At 45.4% G+C, this 25,068-nt stretch overlaps 2 protein-coding genes across 2 annotated transcripts in view; both read left to right on the forward strand.

The window, feature by feature from the left end:
• Positions 1–180: 180 nt before the first annotated feature.
• LOC309527564 (uncharacterized protein) lies at positions 181–24,266 on the forward strand (the record flags this gene model as incomplete). Its single annotated transcript, XM_082214391.1, has 3 exons — positions 181–212; positions 461–2,938; positions 22,051–24,266. 2 exons carry the CDS (start codon positions 181–183, stop codon positions 1,299–1,301), a joined length of 873 nt encoding a protein of 290 aa, XP_082070517.1. The 3' UTR covers positions 1,302–2,938; positions 22,051–24,266.
• The window catches only part of LOC309527313 (uncharacterized protein), a 61,175-nt gene continuing 51,158 nt past the window's right edge, over positions 15,052–25,068 (forward strand). The window contains exons 1-2 of the mRNA XM_082214053.1: positions 15,052–15,169; positions 17,105–17,277. Coding sequence (XP_082070179.1) covers positions 17,145–17,277 — 133 coding nt within the window. The 5' untranslated portion in view covers positions 15,052–15,169; positions 17,105–17,144. The remainder of the gene's footprint in view (positions 15,170–17,104; positions 17,278–25,068) is intronic.

A 25,068-nucleotide genomic window follows, 5' to 3' on the forward strand; every position in this document is an offset into this window, starting at 1 on the left:
CCTAGTTTTTAGAGGGGGAATGCAAGTAAAAAAACATAATTTAAATGGAGCGCTGAGCAGGGCCTGTATGCATCCCAGGCTCTGCTCAGTGCTCCCTTTCATGAGCTGCGTGGAGCGTATGTGTGGCTCTTGGGGGCTTTTGCCCCAGGAGGGAGAAGGGCAGCCCGACAGTGACAGAGTATGGAGGATTTTCAAAACTGTGGTTATGTTTGGTGTGGGGGAAGAAAGGGGGGGGAGCTGTTTGCGGACAAAGGTCCAGGGGCCCTTCACCTTCGCCTTCCCTTTGGTGGGCATCGCACTTCAGTTTCCGCAAAGGGGCCCCTGGGGGTGCAGGGCAGGGGAGCATCTCTTGGCTCCCAAGGAAAAGAGAAACGTGTGGGGGGGGGAGAGACTTCCAAGGAGACCCTGCAGGTCCCCAACTTCGCAGCCGGATCCCTCATACCCTGCCTGTGGGTCCCAGGGAAGGCGCTTCCAGGAAAGGCTTCATTTGGAGGGATAGCCTCACTTCACATGAAAGAATTCACAGAGGAAAGAAATTGTATCACTGCAGAGAATGTGAAAAGAGCTTCAGTCAAAAGGATCATCTCACTCGCCATCAAAGAATACATACGGGGGAGAAACCCTATCAGTGCCTGGAATGTGAAAAGAGCTTCAGTCAAAAGGACAGTCTCACTTTGCATCAAAGAATACATACAGGGGAGAAATCCTATCAGTGCTTAGAATGTGGGAAGTGCTTCAGTCACAGGCAGAATCTCACTTCCCATCAAAGAATTCATTCAGGGGAGAAACCATATCAGTGCTTGGAATGTGGAAAAAGCTTCAGTCACAGATCATATCTCACTTTGCATCAAAGAATTCATACAGGGGAGAAACCTTTTCAGTGCCTGGAATGTGGGAAGAGCTTCAGTAGGAGCACCCATCTCACTTCCCATGAAAGAATTCATTCAGGGGAGAAATCCTTTCACTGTTTGGAATGTGGAAAAAGCTTCAGTCACAGCCACAGTCTCACTTCCCATCAAAGAATTCATACAGGGGAGAAACCCTATCAGTGCTTGGAATGTGGGAAGAGCTTCAGTCGAAAGGACAGTCTCACTTTTCATCAAAGAATACATACAGGGGAGAAACCCTATCAGTGCTTAGAATGTGGGAAGCGCTTCAGTCACAGATCATATCTCCCTTCCCATCAAAGAATTCATACAGGGGAGAAACCCTATCAGTGCTTGGAATGTGGGACGAGCTTCAGTCACAGGCGCAGTCTCGCTTTGCATCACAGTATTCACACCAGAGAGAAATCTTCTTAGTGTTTGGAATGTGGGAAGAGCTTCAGTCAGAGTGCCACTCTCATGGCCCACCAAATAATTCATACAGGGTTGAAAGCATATCAGCGCATGGAATGTAGATAAAATTTCCCTCGTAAAAAAGTCAATTCAAGAACTCACAGCATGGTGAATAATAGAATGGTAGATTCGGAATCTAGTCCAACTCCCGCCAATGCAGAAAAAACTCATTTCAAGCATCCATGACAGATGGCCATCCAACTTCTTCTTAAATATCTCCAATGAAGGAGAGTCCTCTCTCTTCTGAGGGAGTTCCTTTTCACTGTTGTCTCTTACTATCAGAAAGTTCTTCCTGATCTTTAGGAGAAATCTCCTTTTGTGTTGCTTGAATCACCTCTTCAGATTCCTTCATGACCTTGAGAAGGACTTCTGTATGTCTGAGAATGTCCAGGGGATTGGACCATGCTCTATATTCGGGGGGGAACCCATGGAGAGGAGTCCGATATAGGGCTTAAGTCGTCTAGGCATTGGTCAGATTGTCATAATTACAGACATACTTACTGGTTTGGACGGAAGTGATTCTTATTCAAGGGGAAGTGGTGACTGTGAGATTACAGGCGCTCTCGCCAATATTGTCCAAACGTCCAGTAAAACTTTGACACAGCAGACCAATACCTGCTGAGGTCAATGTATTAGGAGGTTAGGTTTAGGGCCGTGTGGTATTGCTTCATTGTATGTGGGGTCCCTATAAAGGGAACTTCTTCCGCAAGGTGGGAGGGAGACTGGTCAATTTACCATCAGTTGAATGTAACATTTAAGTCAGATTTTTTAAAACGGATTTGCAGAACAAAACTCACAGTTTGAAAGGGAGTTATGAAGCTCCAGGGTTAAAATATTATCTAAATGTTACTGGAGTGAGATACAAAGAATGAAATCATAAAATCATGAATGAGAAGCTGGGCCAGAGATGTAGGACAAAACATTGACTTTGCTTTATGGGAACAACTGTGGAAAGTAAATTTAAGATTTCCAGCTTCCTACATTCTAAGGGAAAACTTCATGAAGATGATGCAGAGGAGTCAATCAAGATGATCCAGGGTCTGAAACCAAGCCTTATGAGGAGGGCTTGAAGGAACGGGGGGGGGGGTGTATCTATTTCAAGTGAAGTTTGCCGAAATCTATGCTTGCGACATGGGCTGTCATACGTCCAGATTTTCCCAGACATTTCAGCAATTTCCGCTCAGACACTGCTTACAATTCTGGATGTATGGCAACCATATCTGTATACAGTGGTACCTCGGTTTAAAAACAGCTTAGTTCCTGAACAACTTTGAACTCGAATGCTGCAAACCTGGAAGTCAGTGTTCCAGTTTGCGAACTTTGCTTCGGAAGCCGAATGTGCTCCTGAGCTTTTGTTTCCACTGTTCCGCTGCTAATTTGCGTCCCCCCATTGTAATCAAAGCCCTCCATTTCCAATTGCAGTGTTCTGAGGTGATACTTGGAGCTTTTATTTGGTGATTTTGTTTTTGCTAAAAGTAATTGCGTTTTTATTTGGCTTTTTCATTTTTGTGACTGTGGCTTGTTCTCTGTTTTTGATTGATTGTGTGACTGCGGCAATGCATAAAAGCCCCCCATCCAAACAATGTCTATCATCAGTGCAGGTAAGAAAAAAAAATAATTTTAATTTTAATCTAAAGTACTGTCTTCTTTTTTTATAGTACAGTACATTGATTATTGCTTTCATTTTATGGATCAGTGATCTCGTTAGATCGTAAAATTCATGTTAAGTTGCTGTTTTAGTTGTTTTTAAAATTCTGGAATTTATTAATCTGTTTTGCATTACTTTCTTTTTAAAAAAAAATATTCAATTTTTTACATACATATATTCTTACAATTTTTAAATTTGCTGTACAATTTTTTCCTTTCCCTCCCCCCCCCATACCCATTGGAAGGGTTCAAACAATTATCCTCAGACATGGGCATAGTTCTATACCATTTTAGAAAGAATTTTAATTTCAGTTCTCTGAATTTGCTTCCATAAATCTCATCTGTTCCTTTCATTATCCTTTCAACCGTTGCTTCGCTAACTTGTTCCTCCTTACTCCACATCTTTTGAATAAGTTGGGTTGTCTGTTTCTTATTTGTAATCATTCTCTTATAGATTTTACCTATCATTCCTTGTTTCGTTTTTTCCATTTGTTTGTATAGTTCCTCTATTGGCTCTTCTAAACTCCTATTTCCTGTTTCTTGGACTTTGGAAATTTTGTTGTATATTCCTCCAATTTTTAACCAGTATTGGTTACCTATATTCTCTGTTATTTCCTGCAATGACTTTAAGGACTCTCCTCTATACATACCTTTAACTATATGATATCCCTTAGCGTTTAGAATTTCCCACCATTTGGGATTATCTGTTACCTCATAAATACTTTCTAAGGGTGCACTTAGAGAAATCCTTTTTAAAAGGTTACATAATCTCAGCTCGTTACTAACAGTGAAGATACCAGGTAGCCTGACATCTGGCTGGTTGATAGGGGATCAAACACTTATTTCACTCATTGTAATACACACCAATCTCTGACTTTTGTCTTCTGGGTTTCTGGGGGTTTTCCTGTTGTTATTCCATCTCTCACAGCTACAATAAAACTGCCATTAAAATTATGGACTGGTCATTTATTTGTCAGAGGGCAAAGGGGCAAATTTAGCTGGGGATCAAATACTCCCCCCCCCACTGTACCTTCATTACTTTAATACATACCGTATTTTTCGCTCCATAAGATGCACCTGACCATAAGGCGCACCTAGTTTTTAGAGGGGGAATGCAAGTAAAAAAACATAATTTAAACGGAGCGCTGAGCAGGGCCTGTATGCATCCCAGGCTCTGCTCAGTGCTCCCTTTCATGAGCCGCGTGGAGCGTATGTGTGGCTCTTGGGGGCTTTTGCCCCAGGAGGGAGAAGGGCAGCCCGACAGTGACAGGCTGCCCTTCTCCCTCCTCAGGGAAAAGCCCCCAAGAGCCACACACACACTCCGCGCACCTCTTTAAAGGGAGCATGGCTCTTGGGCGCTTTTGCAAGAGGTGGGGGAAGTGAGAAAGCCATGCTCTGTCCCTTCCCCCACCTCCCGCAAAAGCCACGGATAGCCGTGCGAAGCCGCTGCAGGGGTTCCCGCTCCCCTGCGAAGGGTTTGCGTGGCTAAGCCAGAAGCTAGAACAACGAGAGGGAGCGCTGCGCAGCGTTCCCTCTCGCTCTTCTGGCTTCTGGGGTAGCCCGCAAAGCTGCATTTGCTCCATAGGATGCACACACATTTCCCCTTTTTAGGAGGGGGAAAGTGCGTCTTATAGAGCAAAAAACACGGTAGCTAAACAAATTTACAAATGAACACCAGAACATTGTATGCACTCCGTACATTTAAAATTGCTTTTACCCTTTGAGTTTTTTGATGTGAAGGAGTGAGCCCTGAGTGAAATACTTTCCACACTCCATACATTTAAATGGGATTCCCCCTGTTTGTTGATGTTTTGCATGGGTTCTACTATCAGTGAAAGTCTTTCCCTGTGTGAGTTTGTTGAAGTAAAGTAAGTTGTGCCTTCTAACAAACTCTTTCCACACTCCATACATTTAAATCCTGAGAAGATTTATTGCTCAGAGAAGCCTGGCGTCCGGCCCGCTTTCGCTGCGCCAGGCCTCCGCATTCCAGAGTCCACATTCCAATGCTCTCAGTAAAGCAGAGTCCGGCAGCGGTCAGAGAAAGCTGCTGTCTTCCGTGCTTCTTCAGTGTGCTTAAACAGAGTCCACACAGGATTCTAGTAACTAAAAGCAGCTTTATTTATAGCAGAACTATCCATTGTCTAATACAGCGCACAGCATCGTGAAAACACGTCCGCTCTCTTCAAAAGCGAAAGTAGAGAGAACACAAAGGCTGGAGACTCTCGGAAGTGACAAAGAATCTCCCCCCACCCCACAGTAGGCAGGACGTACACTCTGAGCTGTTTAACCCTGTAAGCTCAGGTTCTCCTCACACCCCCTCTCACCCTGCGCTACTGTGGGGCAAGTAAGTAACAGAACTTACCCCAACTCCAAACCACCACAGAACTCCCCATGATGCTGGAAGCTCAAAGGTTTGGTAAAACCATCAGCCAAGTTATCGTGACTAGCACAATACTTCAGCCGTATCAAACCTGACTGAACACTCTGGCACACATTCTGGAAACGTGTGTCTAGATGCTTGGTTCTGGCCTTAAATTGCCCATATTCAGCTAACTTTAAACAGGGTTGATTGTCTTCCCAAACCGTGATGGGCAAGCTACAATCCCCAATACTTTCTGCTTGCTGGCTGTCTTTCACGTAGCTCGCTTCTATGGGTGTCCGAACTCCTGCACAATCAGACATTCTGAACTTCTCAAGCAACTGCTCAATCTTGCCTTTCTGACTGAGCAAGAAGCTACCATCCTCAGTTCTAGCTATCTCCACGCCCAGGTAGATTTTTACTGCACCTAGGTTCTTGAGCTGAAACCGCTTTCCAAGCTCTTTGGCAAACTTCTGCACCTGTTTGTCTGCCCTTGCAACAAAAATGATGTCATCGACGAAGAATAACACCATTTCCTGTGAGTCTCCTGACCCTCTAAGGTACAGGCAACTGTCAGCAAGACTCTTTCTGAAACCTAGCTTCTCCAAAGCTTCATTCAGGCACAAATTCCAATTCCTGGCCGATTGCTTGAGGCCGTAAATTGACTTGTGAAGTTTCCATACAGTACCTTGCTCATTGCCCTCAAACCCTGGAGGAGGAAGCATATACAGATCCTCCTGGAGGTCTGAGTTCAAGTAGGCAACATCCACATCAAAGTGATGAACCAGCAAACCTCTTTGTGCAGCAATGGCCAAGTGCACAAGTAGAGATTCACTTCTGGAGGTGGGAGCATAAACTTCCGTATAATGCAACCCCCTTTGCTGCATGAATCCTCTCGCTACTAACCTGGCCTTGTACTGCGGTTCTCCAGTACAAGACGGGTTTAAGACGGTAAACCCAACGGCTACTCACGGCCTGTTTGCCCACCGGCAAGTTCGTGAGGGAGAACACACCTAGAGACTCCATTGAGCTCATCTTCTTCTGCATTGCCTCATGCCATTTCCTGGCTTCTTCCTGAGGCAGTTTCTGAACATCCTCAAAACTCTTGGGTTCACACTGTGCCATACCAACCCACACACTAGTGACTGCAAACCTTTCAGGGGGCTTCCCCTTCGTCGTCCAAGCTGATCGGCGCAACACTACTTCAGGAACCCTCTGTGACCCATTGTTCCATTTGCTGTTTTCTCTTCTCTACTTTAATATTTCATTCCATACCTTCTTATAGTTGAATTCTTGTTAATATTTCTGCAGAGTTTGATGGCTAGGTATTTTATTCTTTCAGCCCCCAGGCCCATACCTGTTATGTTGTTTATTACGTTTTTTCCGGCTACATTTACATTAAAATACATCATTTCTGATTTTGTTATATTTACCCCTAATCCAGAATATTCCTCAAAATCTTTGAATATTATCTTTATGACCCCTAATCCAGGATATTCCTCAAAATCTTCGAATATTATCTTTATTTCTTTTATCCCTTCCTTAGGATTTGTTATGATTCCAATAATATCATCTGCAAACAAATTGATTTTCATCTCCTCTTTCCCAATCTTATAGACCTCTATCCTTCCACAGTTCCTTATCCTTTCCTTCTAGTTGTTCTATAGGCATTATATATAGGAACGGCGAAAGAGGACACCCCTGCCGAACGCCTCTGCGTATTGGGAAAGGTTGGGAGTATTCCCCATTAACTATCCCCACTGCTGTTCTTTCCTTATATAGTTATTGTATCGCGAACCGATAAACCTCTCCTATTCCACATTTTGTAATCATTTCCCATAAAAATTCCCGTGAGAGTGTATCAAATGCTTTAAAGACATCTAATTTCAGTAGCCCGAACTTTTTTACTTCTCCGTGATATTGATCTTCTTTTATTATTTGGGGGATGCCATAATTTTGGCGAAGATTTTATAATCTTGGTTTAATAGACTCATAGGTCCATATGAACCTACTTCTTTAGGGTCTTTGTTTGGTTTTAAGATTACCATTATTTCTGCCTTTCTCCATGTTTCTGGGGCCTTTTCCCCTTCTAGTATACTGTTAAAAAGTTGTAGTTCCAGGGCCAAAATTTCTACCATTTCCTTATAAAATTCGGCTGTAAAACCTTATGTTATGTCGTTATTATGCAGTTTTTGTGCGTAAGGTTTCATTGGGCTTTCTTGCCTTAAAGTAGCCTGGCATACATCTCGACTCACCCACACTCTTTTCCCTTGGAAACTCAACTCTTTAATTTTCTTCAAAGTCTGGTATACCTGCTGTTGCAGCTTCTCTCTAGAAAATGTAACTATTACATTCCTAGGGGATTTTCTCCCCTTAGGCCCCCGGCAGCAATGGGCTCGTTCCACTTTTTTTTCATCTTCCTGGGCTATCTCTTTAGCTTGAATTGCTAATTGCTGCACCCCTTTAATTTTGACTCCTTCAAGCATTACAATAATATAAATCCTAGTTAAAATATTTTAAAAGACTTCCACCGCATTCACCGCACGTCTCTTAGTTATCTTGCTCGTCTTTACATCTGTTCTTCAATCATTTCCCTTCCTTAGGTTCTTTCATAATCCGTCAAATCCTTATGTTCTCTATATTCTTAACAAGCTTAGTCTAAGGACAGCCAAACTTTCACATTTGAGCACTGCTTGTATAAATATTCATTTAAGCACTCCCATTGTTTCTGTATTATAGTTTTGGATTTATGCCTTATTAAATCCATCAATTTTGCTTACTCCAGGTACTCACATAGTTTACTTAACCAGTCCCCTTTTGTTGGGATATAATGTCCTTTCCAATGACTGCCTACCAACATTTTCGCTGCTGTTGTTGCATACAGAAAGATGTTGGTTTTGTCTTTGGGGATATGCTTACTCAAGATTCCTAGTAAATATACTTTTGCCCTCCTGATATATGATACTTTATCAATTTTTTAATCTCTTCATGGATCATCTCCCAAAATTTTTTGATCTTTGGACATGTCCACCACATATGGTATAGAGTTCCTTTCATTCTATTACACCTCCAGCATTTATTACTATTTGATCTATTTGTTTTTGCCAGTCTGTCTGGTGCCATATACCATCTGTGGTGCATCTTCATATAATTCTCTCTTAATGAATACTAAGCTGTAAAATTTATATTTTTTCCTCAAAACTTTTTCCAATCTTCAGAATCAATTGTATATCCTAAATCCCGTTCCCACTTTAGAATATTCTCTCCTTTGACTTCTTGATCTGGGAGGACTTTATCTAATAATCTATATATTTTAGAGAGTGTTTTTTGATTATTTTGTAAAACCTCTCTTTCTAATTTTGATATTTTATTTCCCAAATCCCCTAGTTTTTATATCTTTCTTGTATGTAGCCTTAAGTTGGAAATATTCTAACCAATTTATTCCCAGTATTTTGAGTTCTTTTAATTTGATACAGTGGTACTTCGGGTTACAAATCCGCTTCAGGTTACATACGCTTTAGGTTACAGACTCCGCTAACCCAGAAATAGTGCTTCAGGTTAAGAACTTTGCTTCAGGATGAGAACAGAAATCGTGCTCCGGCTGTGCGGCAGCAGCAGGAGGCCCCATTAGCTAAAGTGGTGCTTCAGATTAAGAACAGTTTCAGGTTAAGTACAGACTTCCGGAATGAATTAAGTACAGTGGTGCCTTGCAAGACGAAAAGAATCCGTTTCGCGAGTCTCTTCGTCTTGCGGTTTTTTCGTCTTGCGAAGCAAGCCCATTAGCGGCTTAGCACTATTAGCGGCTTAGTGGGCTTAGCGGATCAGCTGATTAGCAGCTTAGCGGATCAGCTGATAAGCGGCTTAGTGGATTTTGCAAATTTTTTTGCAGATAAAATCACTCATATTCGGAAGGAGCTAGACACCACTGTGGGAGCAGGGCTGGGGCGGGAGAGTGCTAGAGCCCTGTCTGGTCAAGTTGCATGGAATCAATTTCAATCCGTTACCCCCGAGGATGTGGACAGGCTGCTTGGACGCGTGAAACCAACCACCTGTCTCCTTGATCCTTGCCCATCCTGGCTAATAAAAGCAAGCCGGGAAGGGCTGGGTGATGGGCTCTGCGGGGTGGTGAATGCTTCCCTCTGTGAGGGAACATTCCCAGATCCGCTGAAAGAGGCTGTCATTAAACCGCTTCTTAAAAAAACATCTTTAGACCCGGCCAGTATGGCCAACTATCGCCCAGTCTCAAATCTTCCATTCTTGGGCAAGGTGATTGAGCGGGTGGTTGCCGAACAACTCCAGGCACACCTGGAGGATGCGGACCATTTGGATCCCTTCCAATCGGGATTCAGGCCTCATCATGGGACTGAAACTGCCTTGGTTGAGATGGGTTGATGATCTCCGGCGAGCTAGGGACAAAGGTGAGAGTTGTTTCCTAGTTCTGCTGGATCTCTCAGCGGCCTTTGATACAATCGACCATAACATCCTTCTGGACCGTCTAGAGGGGCTGGGAGCTGGGGGCACTGTTATGCAGTGGTTTCGCTCCTTCCTCCTGGGCCGGGTTCAGAAAGTGGTGGTGGGGGATGAGTGTTCAGACCCCTGGGCCCTCACTTGTGGGGTGCCTCAGGGTTCCGTCCTCTCCCCCATGCTTTTTAACATCTATATGAAGCCGCTGGGAGAGATCATCAGGGGGTTTGGACTGGGTGTCCATCAATATGCAGATGATACCCAGCTCTACCTCTCTTTCAAATCAGAACCAGTGAAGGCGGTGAAGGTCCTGTGTGAGTGTCTGGAGGCAGTTGGACGATGGATGGCGGCTAATGGATTGAGGTTGAATCCTGACAAGACAGAAGTACTGTTTTGGGGGGACAGGGGGCAGGCTGGTGTGGAGGACTCCCTGGTCCTGAATAGGGTAACTGTGCCCCTGAAGGACCAGGTGCGTAGCCTGGGAGTCATTTTGGACTCACAGCTGTCCATGGAGGCACAGGTCAATTCTGTATCCAGGGCAGCTGTCTACCAACTCCACCTGGTACGCAGGCTGAGACCCTACCTGCCCGCGGACTGTCTCGCCAGAGTGGTGCATGCTCTGGTTATCTCCCGCTTGGACTACTGCAATGCGCTCTACGTGGGGCTACCTTTGAAGGTGACTCGGAAACTACAACTAATCCAGAATGCGGCAGCTAGACTGGTGACTGGGGGCGGCCGCCGAGACCACATAACACCAGTCTTGAAAGACCTACATTGGCTCCCAGTACGTTTCCGAGCACAATTCAAAGTGCTGGTGTTGACCTTTAAAGCCCTAAACGGCCTCGGCCCAGTATACCTGAAGGAGCGTCTCCACCTCCATCGTTCTCTCGGACGCTGAGGTCCAGCGCCGAGGGCCTTCTGGCGGTTCCCTCATTGCGAGAAGCAAAGCTACAGGGTACCAGGCAGAGGGCCTTCTCGGTAGAGGCGCCTGCCCTGTGGAATGCCCTCCCATAAGATGTCAAAGCGATAAATAACTACCTGACATTCAGAAGACATCTTACGGCAACCCTGTTCAGGGAAGTTTTTAATCTGTGATTTTTTAGTGTATTTTTGGTTTCTATGGAAGCCGCCCAGAGTGGCTGGGGAGGCCCAGCCAGATGGGTGGGGTACAAATAATAAATTATTATTATTATTATCAGCAGATAAGCGGCTTAGCGGATCAGCTGTTAAGCGGCTTAGCGGATCAGCTGATAAGCGGCTTAGTAGCTTGGGAAAAGGGGGGGAGGAAAAAACCCCGCAGGAACTCGCAAGACATTTTTGTCTTGCAAAGCAAGCCCATAGGAAATTCGTTTTGCAAAGCACCTCCAAAACTGAAAACCCTTTCGTCTAGCGGGTTTTTCGTCTTGCGAGGCATTTGTCTTGTGGGGCACCACTGTACTTAACCTGATGTACCACTGTATTTTCATTCATTCCTTCTGCTAAATCTCTAATAGTTGGCCAGGCAATTTTTTTTTAAATGTTGAGGTTGCCTCTATTGGAGAGGTCCACCTTGGAGTTCTTTCTATAATTCTCTCATTTGTTCTCTCCCATACCTCAAATAGGGTCTTTCTCACAAGGCGGTTCGTAAATCCTTTATGCAATTGTATTTTCCCATAGAATAAATATCCATGCCAACCCTGTATTTTGTCCCAGCCTTCTAGTTCCAAAACTTCAGTATCTTTTAGTAACATCCACTCTTTCATCCAACTCCAGCACACTGCTTCAAAATTTCTTAAATCTGGGACTGCAAATCCCCCCATTTCTTTTGGCCCCATCATTATTTCTGATTTTATTCTGGCTTTCTTCCCTTGCCATATAAAATTGGCAAGGTCTCTTTGCCAGCTTTTAAAATATTTTGTCCCAATTATTATTGGGATAGTTTGAAATAAAAATAGGATTATCTTTCTGTGTGAACGTAAACAAGGATCCTTGGAGACTCTGGCAGAAGTTGAACAAACAAGAAAGCTTTATTTTACAGAACAAAGTTGAAAAAAGCAAAGGATGTTTCCGGAGATAGATAATGTTCTTTCAGGAAACAGTAAACCTATTAATAAATTGTACTAAATTTAGTGTATGTTACAGGGTTCTACACAAAGTAGCAAATGCACAGCTTCTTTTAAACTTCTGTTGCTTCTTTTAAGTTATTCCTCTTCGATGTTACAGGTGTCTAGAGAGCATAGCCAATGCTGAGCTTATTTCCAGTTATTTCACTTCAGCTCCTTAATTTAGCTGTTGCAGCTTAATATTTTTGATTCTTAAACAAGGTGGTACTTTCTGTCAGTTTCCACGCTCCTGAGGTACTTCTGACAGTATAGAAGACCCAGGGGGTCACCACACCCTTCATAACTGGCTTGGGGTTCTTCTCTTTCTAGAAGATCTTTCCCTTCCTGACTTAAATGAGACCAAAGTAGACAGTATCCTCACAGCTTCTACTTCTACTACCGAAGCTGATGGAAGGCACTCCGGGCCACCGAGGCCACCTGAGCCTCGAGCGACAGCAAAGGCTCCAGGAGTACCCCCAAGCTGTGAACCTGCTCCTTCGGAGGAAACGTGACCCCGTGAAGAGCAGGTGGCCTAGGGAACCACCCACTAACAGTGCCTCGGTCTTATTTGGATTGAGCTTAAGTTTGTTGGCTCTCCAGTCCATTACCGAGGCAAGACACTGGTCCAGCACTTCCACTGCCTCACCTGCAGATGTAAAGGAGAAACAGAGCTGAGTGTCATCAGCATACTGCTGACAACATACTCCAAACCTCCAGATAAGCCCACCCAGCAGTTTCATGTAGATGTTGAACAACCTGGGGGATAGGCTTGAGCCCTGAGGAACCCCACATTGAAGGTTCCATGGGGCTGAAAATCACTCCCCATGTACCATATTTTTCCTTCTATAACACGCAGATTTTTTCTCCTGAAAAGGAAGGGGAAATGTCTCTGCGTGTTATTGAGCAAATGTGTGGTCCCTGGAGCCAAATGGCGCGAGGGGACGCAAAAAAAATCAAATCGCGCGTCTCGGAGAAGGGAAACCTGAAATTCTCTGCCAGCGCCCCCAACCGTCCCCTGGCAATGCTTGGCTGGGCTTCCCTCCCCACACCCTCTTCCTCCCAGGCTAATGGATGAGATGATGCCACACACCCCTCACCATTTAATGTCAGTCAACTTTTTTTGGAAGGGGGACAATGGAACCGTGGCCCCTGGGAGTTGCCTCCTGAGCCGCTTTCCACCCCCTCCCTGGGGAGTCAACCCTGAGGGCCCTGTTTGGCGATGGTGACCCACATCTGAAGGAAAAGGGAGGTCGGGGTTCGAATCCCCACGACGGGGTGAGCTCCCGTTAGCCTGTCCCAGCTTCTGCCAACCTAGCAGTTCAAAAACATACCAGTACAAGTAGCTGTGGCATTTCTGTGCATTCTGGTTTTCACCAATGTACTGTACCCCTTGCGCCAGAAGCGGTTTAGTCCTGAGGGCCATGTGACCCGGAAAATCTGTCTGGGGACAAACGCCAGCCCCCTCGGCCTGACAGCGGAGACGAGCACCCCAACCCCACAGTCGCCTTTGACTGGATGTAACCGTCCAGGGGTCCTTTACCTTTTGAATATCCCAGTGTTATTGTGCGTGGGGGGAGGGTAATCTCCTGGGGGGGGAGGGGCTTCATCCTGCCAGGCAAGCCCTGCAGGTGTTCGGTTCCCGCTTTGCAGCTGGATTGCATAGATCCGGGGCCCAGTAAGGGCCCTTTTTGGGGCACCCTCCCTTCCCCATCACTGCATCTTCATCTCTTTGTCCTCTCTGCCCATCCACCTCCCTTGCTCGCTCCTCCGGGAGTCTATTTCTGCAAGTCAGGCGGGGGTACCACCCCCCTATGATGGGGGGGGCAGTTCTTCCCTGTTCAGTTCTTCCTGTACTGGATCCTCAGGGATCCTGCACCTCAGCCCACAAGGCCCCTTTTCTGCAAGGTGGTTCTTTGGCCACTTCTTCCCTGCCTCTGGTTTACAGAAAGCTGCGAAATCTGCACATGCCCAGAGTATGGAGGATTTTCAAAACTGTGGTTATGTTTGGTGTGGGGAAGAAAGGGGGGGGGAGCTGTTTGCGGACAAAGGTCCAGGGGTCCTTCACCTTCGCCTTCCCTTTGGTGGGCATCGCATTGCAGTTTCCCCAAAGGGGCCCCTGGGGGTGCAGGGCAGGGGAGCATCTCTTGGCCCCCCAGGGAAAGAGAAACGTGGGTGGGTGGGGGGGGGAGAGACTTCCAAGGAAACCCTGCAGGTCCCCAACTTCGCAGCCGGATCCCTCGTACCCTGCCTGTGGGTCCCAGGGAAGGCGCTTCCAGGAAAGGCGCTTTAACATTCAATTATTGAGTCATTTCAAAGTAGGGATCCAGATGCACACGGCAGAATGGTACCCGGGAACCCCCACCTCCCTTGTAGTCAGTGTGCATAAGATGGGGGGCGGGCCTTGATGCAGAGTCCTTGGCCCAGATGGAGAAGGGAGGGCAGCCCCTAGAGCGCAGAAGCAGGCAGGGAGAGGGAGGGGCCCCGGATCTATGGAATCCAGCTGCAAAGTGGGAACCCAACACCTGCAGGGCTTGATTGGCAGGATGAAGCCCCGCCCGTGCAGGAGATTACCCTCCCCCCATGCACAACAGCGCTGGGATATTCAAAAGCAAAAGGACCCCTGGACTGTTATGTCCAGTCAAAGGCGACTGTGGGGTTGGGGCTCTCGTCTCCGCTGGCAGGGCCCCCCCCATCTTGTGCAGACGAACGACAAGGGAGGTGGGGGTTCCCCGTTACCATTCTGCCGTGTGCATCTGGATCCCTACTTTGAAATGACTCAATAAGTGAATGTGAAAGGGCCTTTCCTGGAATCGCCTTCCCTGGGACCCACAGGTAGGGTACGAGGCATCCGGCTGCGATGTTGGGGACCTGCAAGGTTTCCTTGGAAGTCTCCCCCCCCTACACACACACACACACACACACACACACACGTTTCTCTTCTCCTGGAGGGCCAAGAGATGCTCCCCCTGCCCTGCACCCCCAGGGGCCCTTGATGCAGAGTCCTTGGCCCAGATGGAGAAGGGAGGGCAGCCCCTAGAGCGCAGAAGCAGGAAGGGAGGGGGAGGGAGGGAGGGAGGGGCGGTCTGGGTGCCCTCGGCTTGCCAAGGGTTAAAAGGAGCAGAGCGGGATTCCTAGAGAGGAGAGGAAGGGGAGGGCGGGGGAGGGCAAGGTCCTCCAGAGCAGAAGCCCCTCCCTGCCCAGTCCCTTCCTGCCAGCAAAGAGGAGGCTGCTTTGTTCTCTCTGCTTTGCAAAAACTTCCTCGGTGCCCCTCCTGGAATCCGGTGAGTCTCTTCTCTCTTCCCCCTTGGGGTGCAGCGGGGAGAAGGGGGTCCCAGGGCTGCAAGGGAGGAGGCAAGGGGCCCCCCTGTTCAGCTCATGCATGGGGGGGGGAGACCCCCAAGTCAGGGGCTGAGTCTCCAGCAGGTCTGCAACTCTTTTCTTCCTTTGGATCAAGATGCTGCCTTCCTTTTGGGGGAGGAGTCTTTGGGGCAACAAAAAGAGGGCATGCAAATAAGCCCCCTTCAGATTGAGGGGAAAGTCGCATCTCATAACACAGAGAAGCATCCGAGGACTCCGAGGAAGGAGACGCTCTGTGGAGTGGGGAGATACAGCCCCCCCCCCAAGTGTGGAGACTGGAGGGGAGACCCTCTCCCACCATCTACCCGACTACAATTCCCAGAGATCCCTGGCAAGAAGGGTGGATTGGTGACCACTCTGGGAATTGCAGTCTTTGGGCAGCAGGGCTGAAGCTGTCTCCTTGCAACTCTCAGCGTCCTGAACCAATTCTGGCTCCCAGGATTCTTGGGAGGAGTCCCTAGGGCCGGGTGAGATCTGGTTTCCAACCTTGTGATGGATCAGCAGCTAAACATCTGCCCCCTCCCAGCTGAGCCAGTGCACAGACTGGCATGTGCCACTCTTGGGAGCAGGAGCTGCATCCAGCCTTGCTCAGCTCAATATTTTTAGGAAGACCAAGCCCCTCCTGCCCTGGCAAGGCACTGGGGTGAAGCTGCCGCCGCAATCAGCATCCTGTGTGAATAGTAATAATAATAATATTTACCTGCCACCCATTTGACTGGGTTTCCCCAGACACTCTGGGCTGCTTCCAGCACATATAAAAACATAATGAAACATCAAACATTAAAAACTTCCCAATACAGGGCTGCCTTCAGATGTCTCCTAAAAGTTGTGTGGTTCTTTATTTCCTTGACATCTGATGGGAGCGTGTTCCACAGGGAGGGCGCCACTACCAAGAAGGCCCTCAGCCTGCTTCCCTGTAACTTCTCTACTTGCACTGAGGGAACCACCAGAAGGCCCTCAGTGCTGGACCTCAGTGTCCAGGCTGAATGATGGGGGTGGAGATGCTCCTTCGGGTATCCTGGGCAGAGGCCGTTTAGGGCTTTAAAGCACCAACACTTTGAAAGTAGATCCTTTAGGAGCGGTCTTACATGGTTCCAGCAGCCACTCCCAGTCACCAGTCTAGCCTCCGCATTCTGCAGAACACTAAGTGAATGACACAGAAGTTGCTGCAGACTAAAGTTAGAAAAGCTTTAATTGCTACAAATGGTATAAGGAAACATGATATGGAATTAAGTGGAAAGATGGTGTTGACCTGGAGTGGTTACAGAATTTCTGGTCTCTCCCCGAGTGCCACGGGCCCTGCTCCAAAGAGAGCTTCTCTAAAGAAAGCACAACCAAAAATCACTCCATTTTGCGTGAATAAGGAAAATGAGGAGGTGGCTAAGAAACAGCAGGAGCCAGATCCTATTCCCAACCTTCTTGGGTCTCTCAGCAGCTCCAATGATGAGCAGAAAGAGGTTTGGGGCCCAGCCAGCTCAACTGCTAAGTCATCTCTTGCACTGAGACGTGGGGGCACCTACATGTAATAGCTACTCGGCTGTATTCTGCCCATGCTCTGGGGTTGCAGTTTTCAGGCTTGGGGACAGGATGCTGCCTGGTTTTTGCACCTAATTCTATCCATAAGCCCCACTGAGTTCAATGGGGTCTACTCACAGGTCACTAATGTGCATACCATGCCAGCCTTACAAAGTGGAGTGAGGTGCAAACAGATTAAGTTGGAATCACTGTAGATGTTTCAATAGGGTTTCTGTTGGGAAGGGGCTGCCCCATTTGCGCTTCTCCAGGAGCAGGGGAATATCTAGGGCAGGAGAATCCCTGCAGGGCCTCTGAGGCTCCCTTTGTTTCTTCCTCTCTCCCAGGACCCTGCAGCTTGTCGTGGGTCTTGACTCCTCAGGAAGGATGAAAGAGTCTGAATCTGTAAAGCTAGCGAGGATGGAAGGGGGAAGATGGACAGTTGACCTGGTCAGGTTGTCTCCTGCATCCCTCCTCACAGCCTCTGAGCGTTCCCTCCCAGGGACCTCCGAGATATCTGGTGAGTCCCAGGGGAGGGGAGATGGGGACATGGATGGATGGGGCTGGAGAGGTACTGGGGCTTGCTCATTTTGGGGGTGGGATGAGGCAGGCAGGCAGATGGAGATTGAAAAGGTGAGCACCTTTTTGGGCTCCTCCACCTGCCTTCCAGCGCCTTTGACATCTGCAGGCAATTTGAGCCAGGAATACGTCACAGCTCCCCGGCCACCGCGATGTATTGGCGCCAGTACTGTGCTCTGAATGCCCTACCAATGTCAGAGAACTCACTGATCCATTGCGCAGCACTAGAAGCCATGATTCTTTAAATTACCTGATCCTAATTTCAGGACTGATTGCCGATGGGGCCAGTGTGTTTTGCCTTTTTCTTTTCTTTTAGGAATAACTTTTCATTTTCTTTTAAAAACAAGGATCATATAAAACTAATATATGATACAAATATGAAGACTAAATAAATTTGCAGGAATAACATGTCGTTCCTCGTTGGTGATCAGTGTATGAGTTCTGGGTTCATGAATTGGTATAAATTGAAACAAAAAAGGGTAAACAGCGGAGAACAGAGAACATTCAACATCGCATAGCCGAATTCCTAGTGAGAATCTCTTGTGGCTGTTGGGCTTAGATTAAGTGTGAGTAATAGTCATTTTCCATCTTCTGTTACCAATTAAACTATACAGAGTTGGTCTCCTCATGAAAATGAATGGAGATTGCCGAGGGAGGGAGTCAGGCTGTGCCCTGGCCAAAGGCCTGGTGGAACAGCTCTGTCTTGCAGGCCCTGCGGAAAGATGTCAAGTCCCGCAGGGCCCTGGTCTCTTGTGACAGAGTGTTCCACCAGAGATGACTGACCTTGCATATGGGGTGGATTCCAGGATTGAGCCAAATCAAATCTATCCCAAATAAAAGCCAAGCAATATGTCAGTTAATATCAGCCAACAAAGGCAGTGAAAACTATTGTAAGGCCTCACATCTAACTTCGGTCCTTCCTTTATCACAAGCATTCATTAACTTTGTTCAGTAATTGATGTGAACCACGTCCCCTTCGCTCTGAGTGGGGTTGGGGTCCGGGGCAGCAAGCAGTTAGCATGACTTACCCTAACGTGGCAGTGCATTGATGGGGGAGGGGTCAGGTGGTGGGTTTGATGGTTCTGTGTCATCTGCGCCCCGGTCACAGTATGCTGGCAATGGCACCCCATTGTTTTCAAGAGAGTCAGGCACCCCTCAGGCATGCTCAAATGTTGGGGGATTGAAGATGCCACACATCTACAATGCCGTTAAGTTAGACTTCAAGGCTGTCCTCTTGAGGCTGAAACGGAGCACTCTCAAGTCTCTTAGTGAGCTGGGGGGGGCGGGGAACTCTGTTCAATAATCTGGAGCTCCATTTCTTCCTGAGGCGATAATTATCTTCTCTCTTCATTGCAGATGGTGATGAATGGGAAGGGAAGAACAAGGGGGACCACAACAGAATCCACATATTGGAGAAATCAAATAAATATTCAGAGTATGGAGAGAATATCGGCCAGAGCTCCCAGTCCACCTCCCATCAACGAAAGAGCTTCATTTGGAGGGATAGCCTCACTTCACATGAAAGAATTCACAGAGGAGAGAAATTGTATCACTGCTTAGAATGTGGAATGAGCTTTAATCAAAGCATACATCTCACTTGCCATCAAAGAATTCATACAGGGGAGAAACCCTATCAGTGCTTGGAATGTGGAAAGAGGTTTCGTCAGAAGGGGGTTCTCACTACCCACAAAAGAATTCATACAGAGGAGAAACCCTATCAGTGCTTAGAATGTGGAATGAGCTTTAATCAAAGCTCACAACTCACTTCCCATCAAAGAATTCATACAGGGGAAAAACCCTATCAGTGCCTGGAATGTGAAAAGAGCTTCAGTCACAGGCAGAGTCTCACTTCCCATCAAAGAATTCATACAGGGGAGAAACCTTTTCTGTGCCTGGAATGTGGGAAGAGCTTCAGTTGCAACTCAAATCTCACTTCCCATCAAAGAATTCATTCAGGGGAGAAATCCTTTCAGTGCTTGGAATGTGGAAAAAGCTTCAGTCAGAGGGTGGGTCTCACTTCCCATCAAAGAATTCATTCAGGGGAAAAACCCTATCAGTGCTTGGAATGTGGAAAGAGCTTCAGTGAAAGCAGCAGTCTCACTTTGCATCAAAGAATCCATACAGGGGAGAAACCATATCAGTGCTTTGAATGTGGGAAGAGTTTCAGTCAAAGCCCCTATCTCATAATCCATCAAAGAATCCATACAGGGGAGAAACCATATCAGTGCTTGGAATGTGGGAAGAGCTTCAGTCAACGCCCCCATCTCATAATCCATAAAAGAATCCATACAGAGGAGAAACCATATCAGTGCTTAGATTGTGGAAAAAGCTTCAGTCACAAACAACATCTCACTTCCCATCAAAGAATTCATACAGGGGAGAAACCCTTTCAGTGCTTGGAATGCAGAAAGAGCTTCAGTCACAGCCAAAGTCTCACTTCCCATCAAAGAATCCATACAGGGCAGAAACCCTTTCAGTGCTTGCAATGTGGAAAGAGCTTCAGTCACAGACATCATCTCACTTCCCATCAAAGAATCCATACTGGGCAGAAACCCTTTCAGTGCTTGCAATGTGGAAAGAGCTTCAGTCACAGCCAAAGTCTCACTTCCCATCAAAGAATCCATACAGGGGAGAAACCATATCAGTGCTTTGATTGTGGGAAGAGCTTCAGTCAGAGCCACAGTCTCGCTTCCCATCAAATAATTCATACAAGAGAGAAAACCTCTTAGTGTTTGGAATGTGGGAAGAGCTTCAGTCAGAGTGCCACTCTCATGGCCCACCAAATAATTCATACAGAGTTGAAAGCATATCAGCGCATGGAATGTGGATAAAATTTCACTCATAAAAAAGTCAATTCAAGAACTCACAGCAGGGTGAATAATCAAATGGCAGATTCGGAATCTAGTCCAACTCCCGCCAATGCAGAAATCTCATTTCAAGCATCCATGACAGATGACCATCCAACTTCTTCTTAAATACCTCCAATGAAGGAGAGTCCACCCCCTTCTGAGGGAGTTCCTTTTCACTGCTGGCTCTTGCTATCAGAAAGTTCTTCCTGATCTTTAGGAGAAATCTCCTTTTGTGTTGCTTGAATCACCTCTTCAGATTCCTTCATGACCTTGAGAAGGATTTCTGTAAGTCTGAGAATGTCCAGGGGATTGGACCATGCTCTATATTCGGGGGGAAACCCATCGAGAGGAGTCCGATATAGGGCTTAAGTCATTTTGGCATTGGTCGGATTGTCATAATTACAGACATACTTACTGGTTTGAACAGAAGTGATTCTTATTCCAGGGGAAGTGGTGACTGTGAGATTACAGGCGCTCTCGCCAATATTGTCCAAACGTCCAGTAAAACTTTGACACAGCAGACCAATAGGTTACCCGCTAAGTTCGACGTATTGGGAGGATAGGTTTAGGGCCGTGTGGTATTGCTTCATTGTATGTGGGGTCCCTATAAAGGGAACTTCTTCCTCTAGGTGGGAGGGAGACTGGTCAATTTACCATCAGTTGAATGTAACATTTAAGTCAGATTTTTAAAAATGGATTTGCAGAACAAAACTCACAGTTTGAAAGGGAGTTATGAAGCTCCAGGGTTAAAATAGTATCTAAAATGTATAACATATTATTTGAGTGGGACACAAAGAATGCAATGATGAAATCATCAATGAGAAGCCGGGCCAGAGATGTAGGACACAACATTGACTTTGCTTTATGGGAACAACTGTGGAAAGCAGATTTAAGGTTTGCATCTAGCTAAATGCTAAGGGAAAACTTCATGAAGATGATGCAGAGGAGTCAATCAAGATCATCAAGGGTCTGAAACCAAGCCTTATGAGGAGGGCTTGAAGGAACGGGGGTGGGGGCCGTATCTATTTCAAGTGAAGTTTGCCGAAATCTACACTTGCGACATGGGCTGTCATAAGTCCAGAGTTTCCCGGACATTTCAGCAATTTCCGCCCAGACGCTGCCTACAATTCAGGACATATGGCAACCATATCTGTATACGGTGGTTTTCAAACAGCTTAGTTTCTGAACAACTTTGAACTCAAATGCTGCAAACCTGGAAGTCAGTGTTCCAGCTTGTGAACTTTGCTTCGGAAGCCGAACGTGCTCCTGAGCTGCTGTTTTCACTGTTGCGCTGCTAATTTGTGTTCCCCTGCATTGTAATCAAAGCCTTCTTCTGTTTTCACTGTTGCGCTGCTAATTTGCACCCCCCCATTGTAATCAAAGCCTTCCATTTCTGATTGCAGTGTTCTCAGGTGATTGTTGTTGTTTTGTTGTTTATTCGTGTCCGACTCTTCGTGACCCCATGGACCAGAGCACGCCAGGCACTCCTGTCTTCCACTGCCTCCCGCAGTTTGGTCAAACTCATGCTGGTAGCTTCGCGAACACTATCCAACCATCTCATCCTCTGTCGTCCCCTTCTCCTTGTGCCCTCCATCTTTCCCAGCATCGGGGTCTTTTCCAGGGAGTCTTCTCTTCTCATGAGGTGGCCAAAGTATTGGAGCCTCAGCTTCACGATCTGTCCTTCCAGTGAGCACTCAGGGCTGATTTTGGAGCTTATATCTGGTGCTTTTGTTTTTGCTAAAAGAAATTGCGTTTTTATTTGGCTTTTCTTGTGTGACTGTGGCTTGTTCTTCATTTTTGATTGATTGTGTGACTGTGGCAATGTATAAAATCCCCCATGCAAACAATGTCTATCATCAGTGCAGGTAAGAAAAAATAATAATTTTAATTTTAATCTACAGTACTGTTTTCTTTATTTTGTAGTATAGTACATTGATTATTGCTTTCATTTCATGGATCAATGGTCTCGTTAACTAGTGTAATTCATGTTAAGTTGCTGTTTTAGTTGTTTTTAAAATTCTGGAACGGATTAATCTGTTTTGCATTACTTTCTTTTTTAAATTTTATACAGTTCAGGATCTTTTGAATACATATATTATCTCCTTCCCATTTTTAAATTTCCCATACAATTTTTAAATTTTCCTCCTCTTCCCCCCCCCATACCCATTGGAAGGGTTCAAACAATTACCCTCAGCCACAGGCATAGCGTCTTTCGTTTCCACCGAATGTCTTTTGTTCTAGTAGTTTTTATCCATTCAAGATAGGGGTTCCCTCTGTTCCTTATTGTGGTGTTGTGGTGGACTTGACCTTCCACGTTGATTCCTGTGACACGACTGCGACCATGTCCGACTGAATAAGTTCAAACAAATAAGTATTCCATGCCTCTAGTATCCATTTTCCTCTCTCTTTCCAGCCTAAAGCTATCGTTGCCTTTCCCGCTAATATCATAGCTTTGAAGGTAAACTGGTCACCTTTCTCTATTGCCATGTTTCCAAGTATACCCATTGTCATGAAATCAAAATCTATTGCAAGCTTCACTTTTAAAATTTCATTAATAATCTTTAGGATTTTTTCCCAGAATTCCTTTACCTCTGGGAATTCCCAGTACATATGGGAAAACCATCCCTTGACTTGTTTACAGTGCCAACAGCTAGAATTCAATCCTGCTACCACATTAGCAAGCTGGGCTGGAGTTCTGTACCATTTTAGAAATAATTTTAATTTCAGCTCTCTAAATTTGCTTACTTTAATCTCATCTGTTCCTTTCATTATCCTTTTGACCGTTGATTCACTAACTTGTTCTTCCTTCCTCCACATCTTTTTCATAAGTTGGGTTGTCTGTTTCTTATTTGTAATCATTCTCTTATAGATTTTACTTATCATTCCTTGTTTCGTTTTTTCCATTTGTTGGTATAGTTCCTCTATTGGCTCTTCTAAACTCCTATTTCCTGTCTCTTGGACTTTGGAAATTTTGTTGTATAGTCCTCCAATTTTTAACCAATATTGGTTACCTATATTTTCTATTACTTCCTGCAATGACTTTAAGGACTCTCCTCTATACATGCCTTTAACTATATGATATCCCAGATTTTCTTCAAAGTCTGATATACCTTCTGTTGCAGCTTCTCTCTAGAACATTTAATTATTACATCCTGGGGGATATTCTCCCCTTAGGCCCTCGGCAGAGATGGGCTCGTTCCACATCTTCTGCCTTCAAACTAACTCCTTGAGTACTACTACTAATAAAAATAATAATAATAATGATTTATTATTATTTATACTCCGCCCATCTGGCTGGGTTTCCCCAGCCACTCTGAGCGGCTTCCAGCAAAACACTAAAATAAAATAAGATATTAAACATTAAAAGCTTCCCTAAACAGGGCTGCCTTCAGATGTCTTCTAAAAGTTTGGGAGTTATTTTTCTCTTTGATATCTGATGGGAGGGCCTTCCACAGGGTGGGTGCCACTACCGAGAAGGCCCTCTGCCTGGTTCCCTGTTACTTGGCTTCTCATACCGAGGGAACCTCCAGAAGGCCCTCGTCACTGGACCTCAGTGTCCGGGCAGAACGATGGAGGTGGAGCATAGACAGGTTCTCAAAGTTTCTTCCAACTCTTTAGCCTGTATTTCTTCCGGAATTCCTCCCAAAATCATATTAGCTGTTCTCTGGGGGTCCGGCAATTCTGACCCCTGTTTAGATAGTGTAGCTACTTCTTTTCATTTTCCTGGGCTAGCTCTTTAGCTTGAATTGCTAACTGCTTCACCCCTTCAATTTTGACTCCTTCAAGCATTACAAAATATAAATCCTAGTTAAAATATTTTAAAAGACTTCCACCGCATTCACCGCACGTCTCTTCATTATCTTGCTCGCCTTTACATCTGTTCTTCAATCATTTCCCTTCCTTAGGTTCTTTCATAATCCGTCAAATCTTTATGTTATCTGTATTCTTCACAAGGTTAGTCTAAGCGCAGCCAAACTTTCGTATTTGAGCCCTGCTTGTATAAATATTCATTTAAGCATTCCCATTGTTTCTGTATTATGGTTTTGGATTTATGCCTTATTAAATCCGTCAATTTTGCTAACTCCAGGTACTCACATAGTTTACTTAACCAGTCCCCTTTTGTTGGGATATAATTTCTTTCCAATGACTGGCTACCAACATTTTCGCTGCTGTTGTTGCATACAGAAAGATGTTAATTTTGCCTTTGGGGATATGTTTACTCAAGATTCCTAGTAAATATGCTTCTGCCCTCCTGATATATGATACTTTTATCAATTTTTTAATCTCTTCATGGATCATCTCCCAAAATTTTCTGATCTCTGGACATGTCCACCACATATGGTATAGAGTGCCTTTCATTCTATTACATCTCCAGCATTTATTACTATTTGATCTATTTGTTTTTGCCAGTCTGTCTGGTGCCATATACCATCTGTGGTGCATCTTCATATAATTCTCTCTTAATGAATAGCAAGCCGTAAAATTTATATTTTTTCCCCAAAACTTTTTCCAATCTTCAGAATCAATTGTATATCCTAAATCCCATTCCCACTTTAGAATATTCACTGCTTTGACTTCTTGATCTGGGAGGACTTTATCTAATAATCTATATATTTTGGAGTGTTTTTTGATTATTTTGTAAAACTTCTCTTTCTAATTTTGATATTTTATTCCCAAATCCCCCAGTTTTTATATCTTTCTCATATGTAGCCTTAAGTTGGAAATATTCTAACCAATTTATTCCCAGTAATTTGAGTTCTTCGTATTCTTTTAATTTGATATTTTCATTCATTCCTTCTGCTAAATCTCTATAAGTTGGCCAGGCATTTTTTTTTTAATGTCGAGGTTGCCTCTATTGGAGAGGTCCACCATGGAGTTCTTTC

This window comes from Podarcis vaucheri (genome assembly GCF_965113315.1).
Source record: "Podarcis vaucheri genome assembly, chromosome: 2".
NCBI classification, from domain to species: domain Eukaryota; kingdom Metazoa; phylum Chordata; class Lepidosauria; order Squamata; family Lacertidae; genus Podarcis; species Podarcis vaucheri.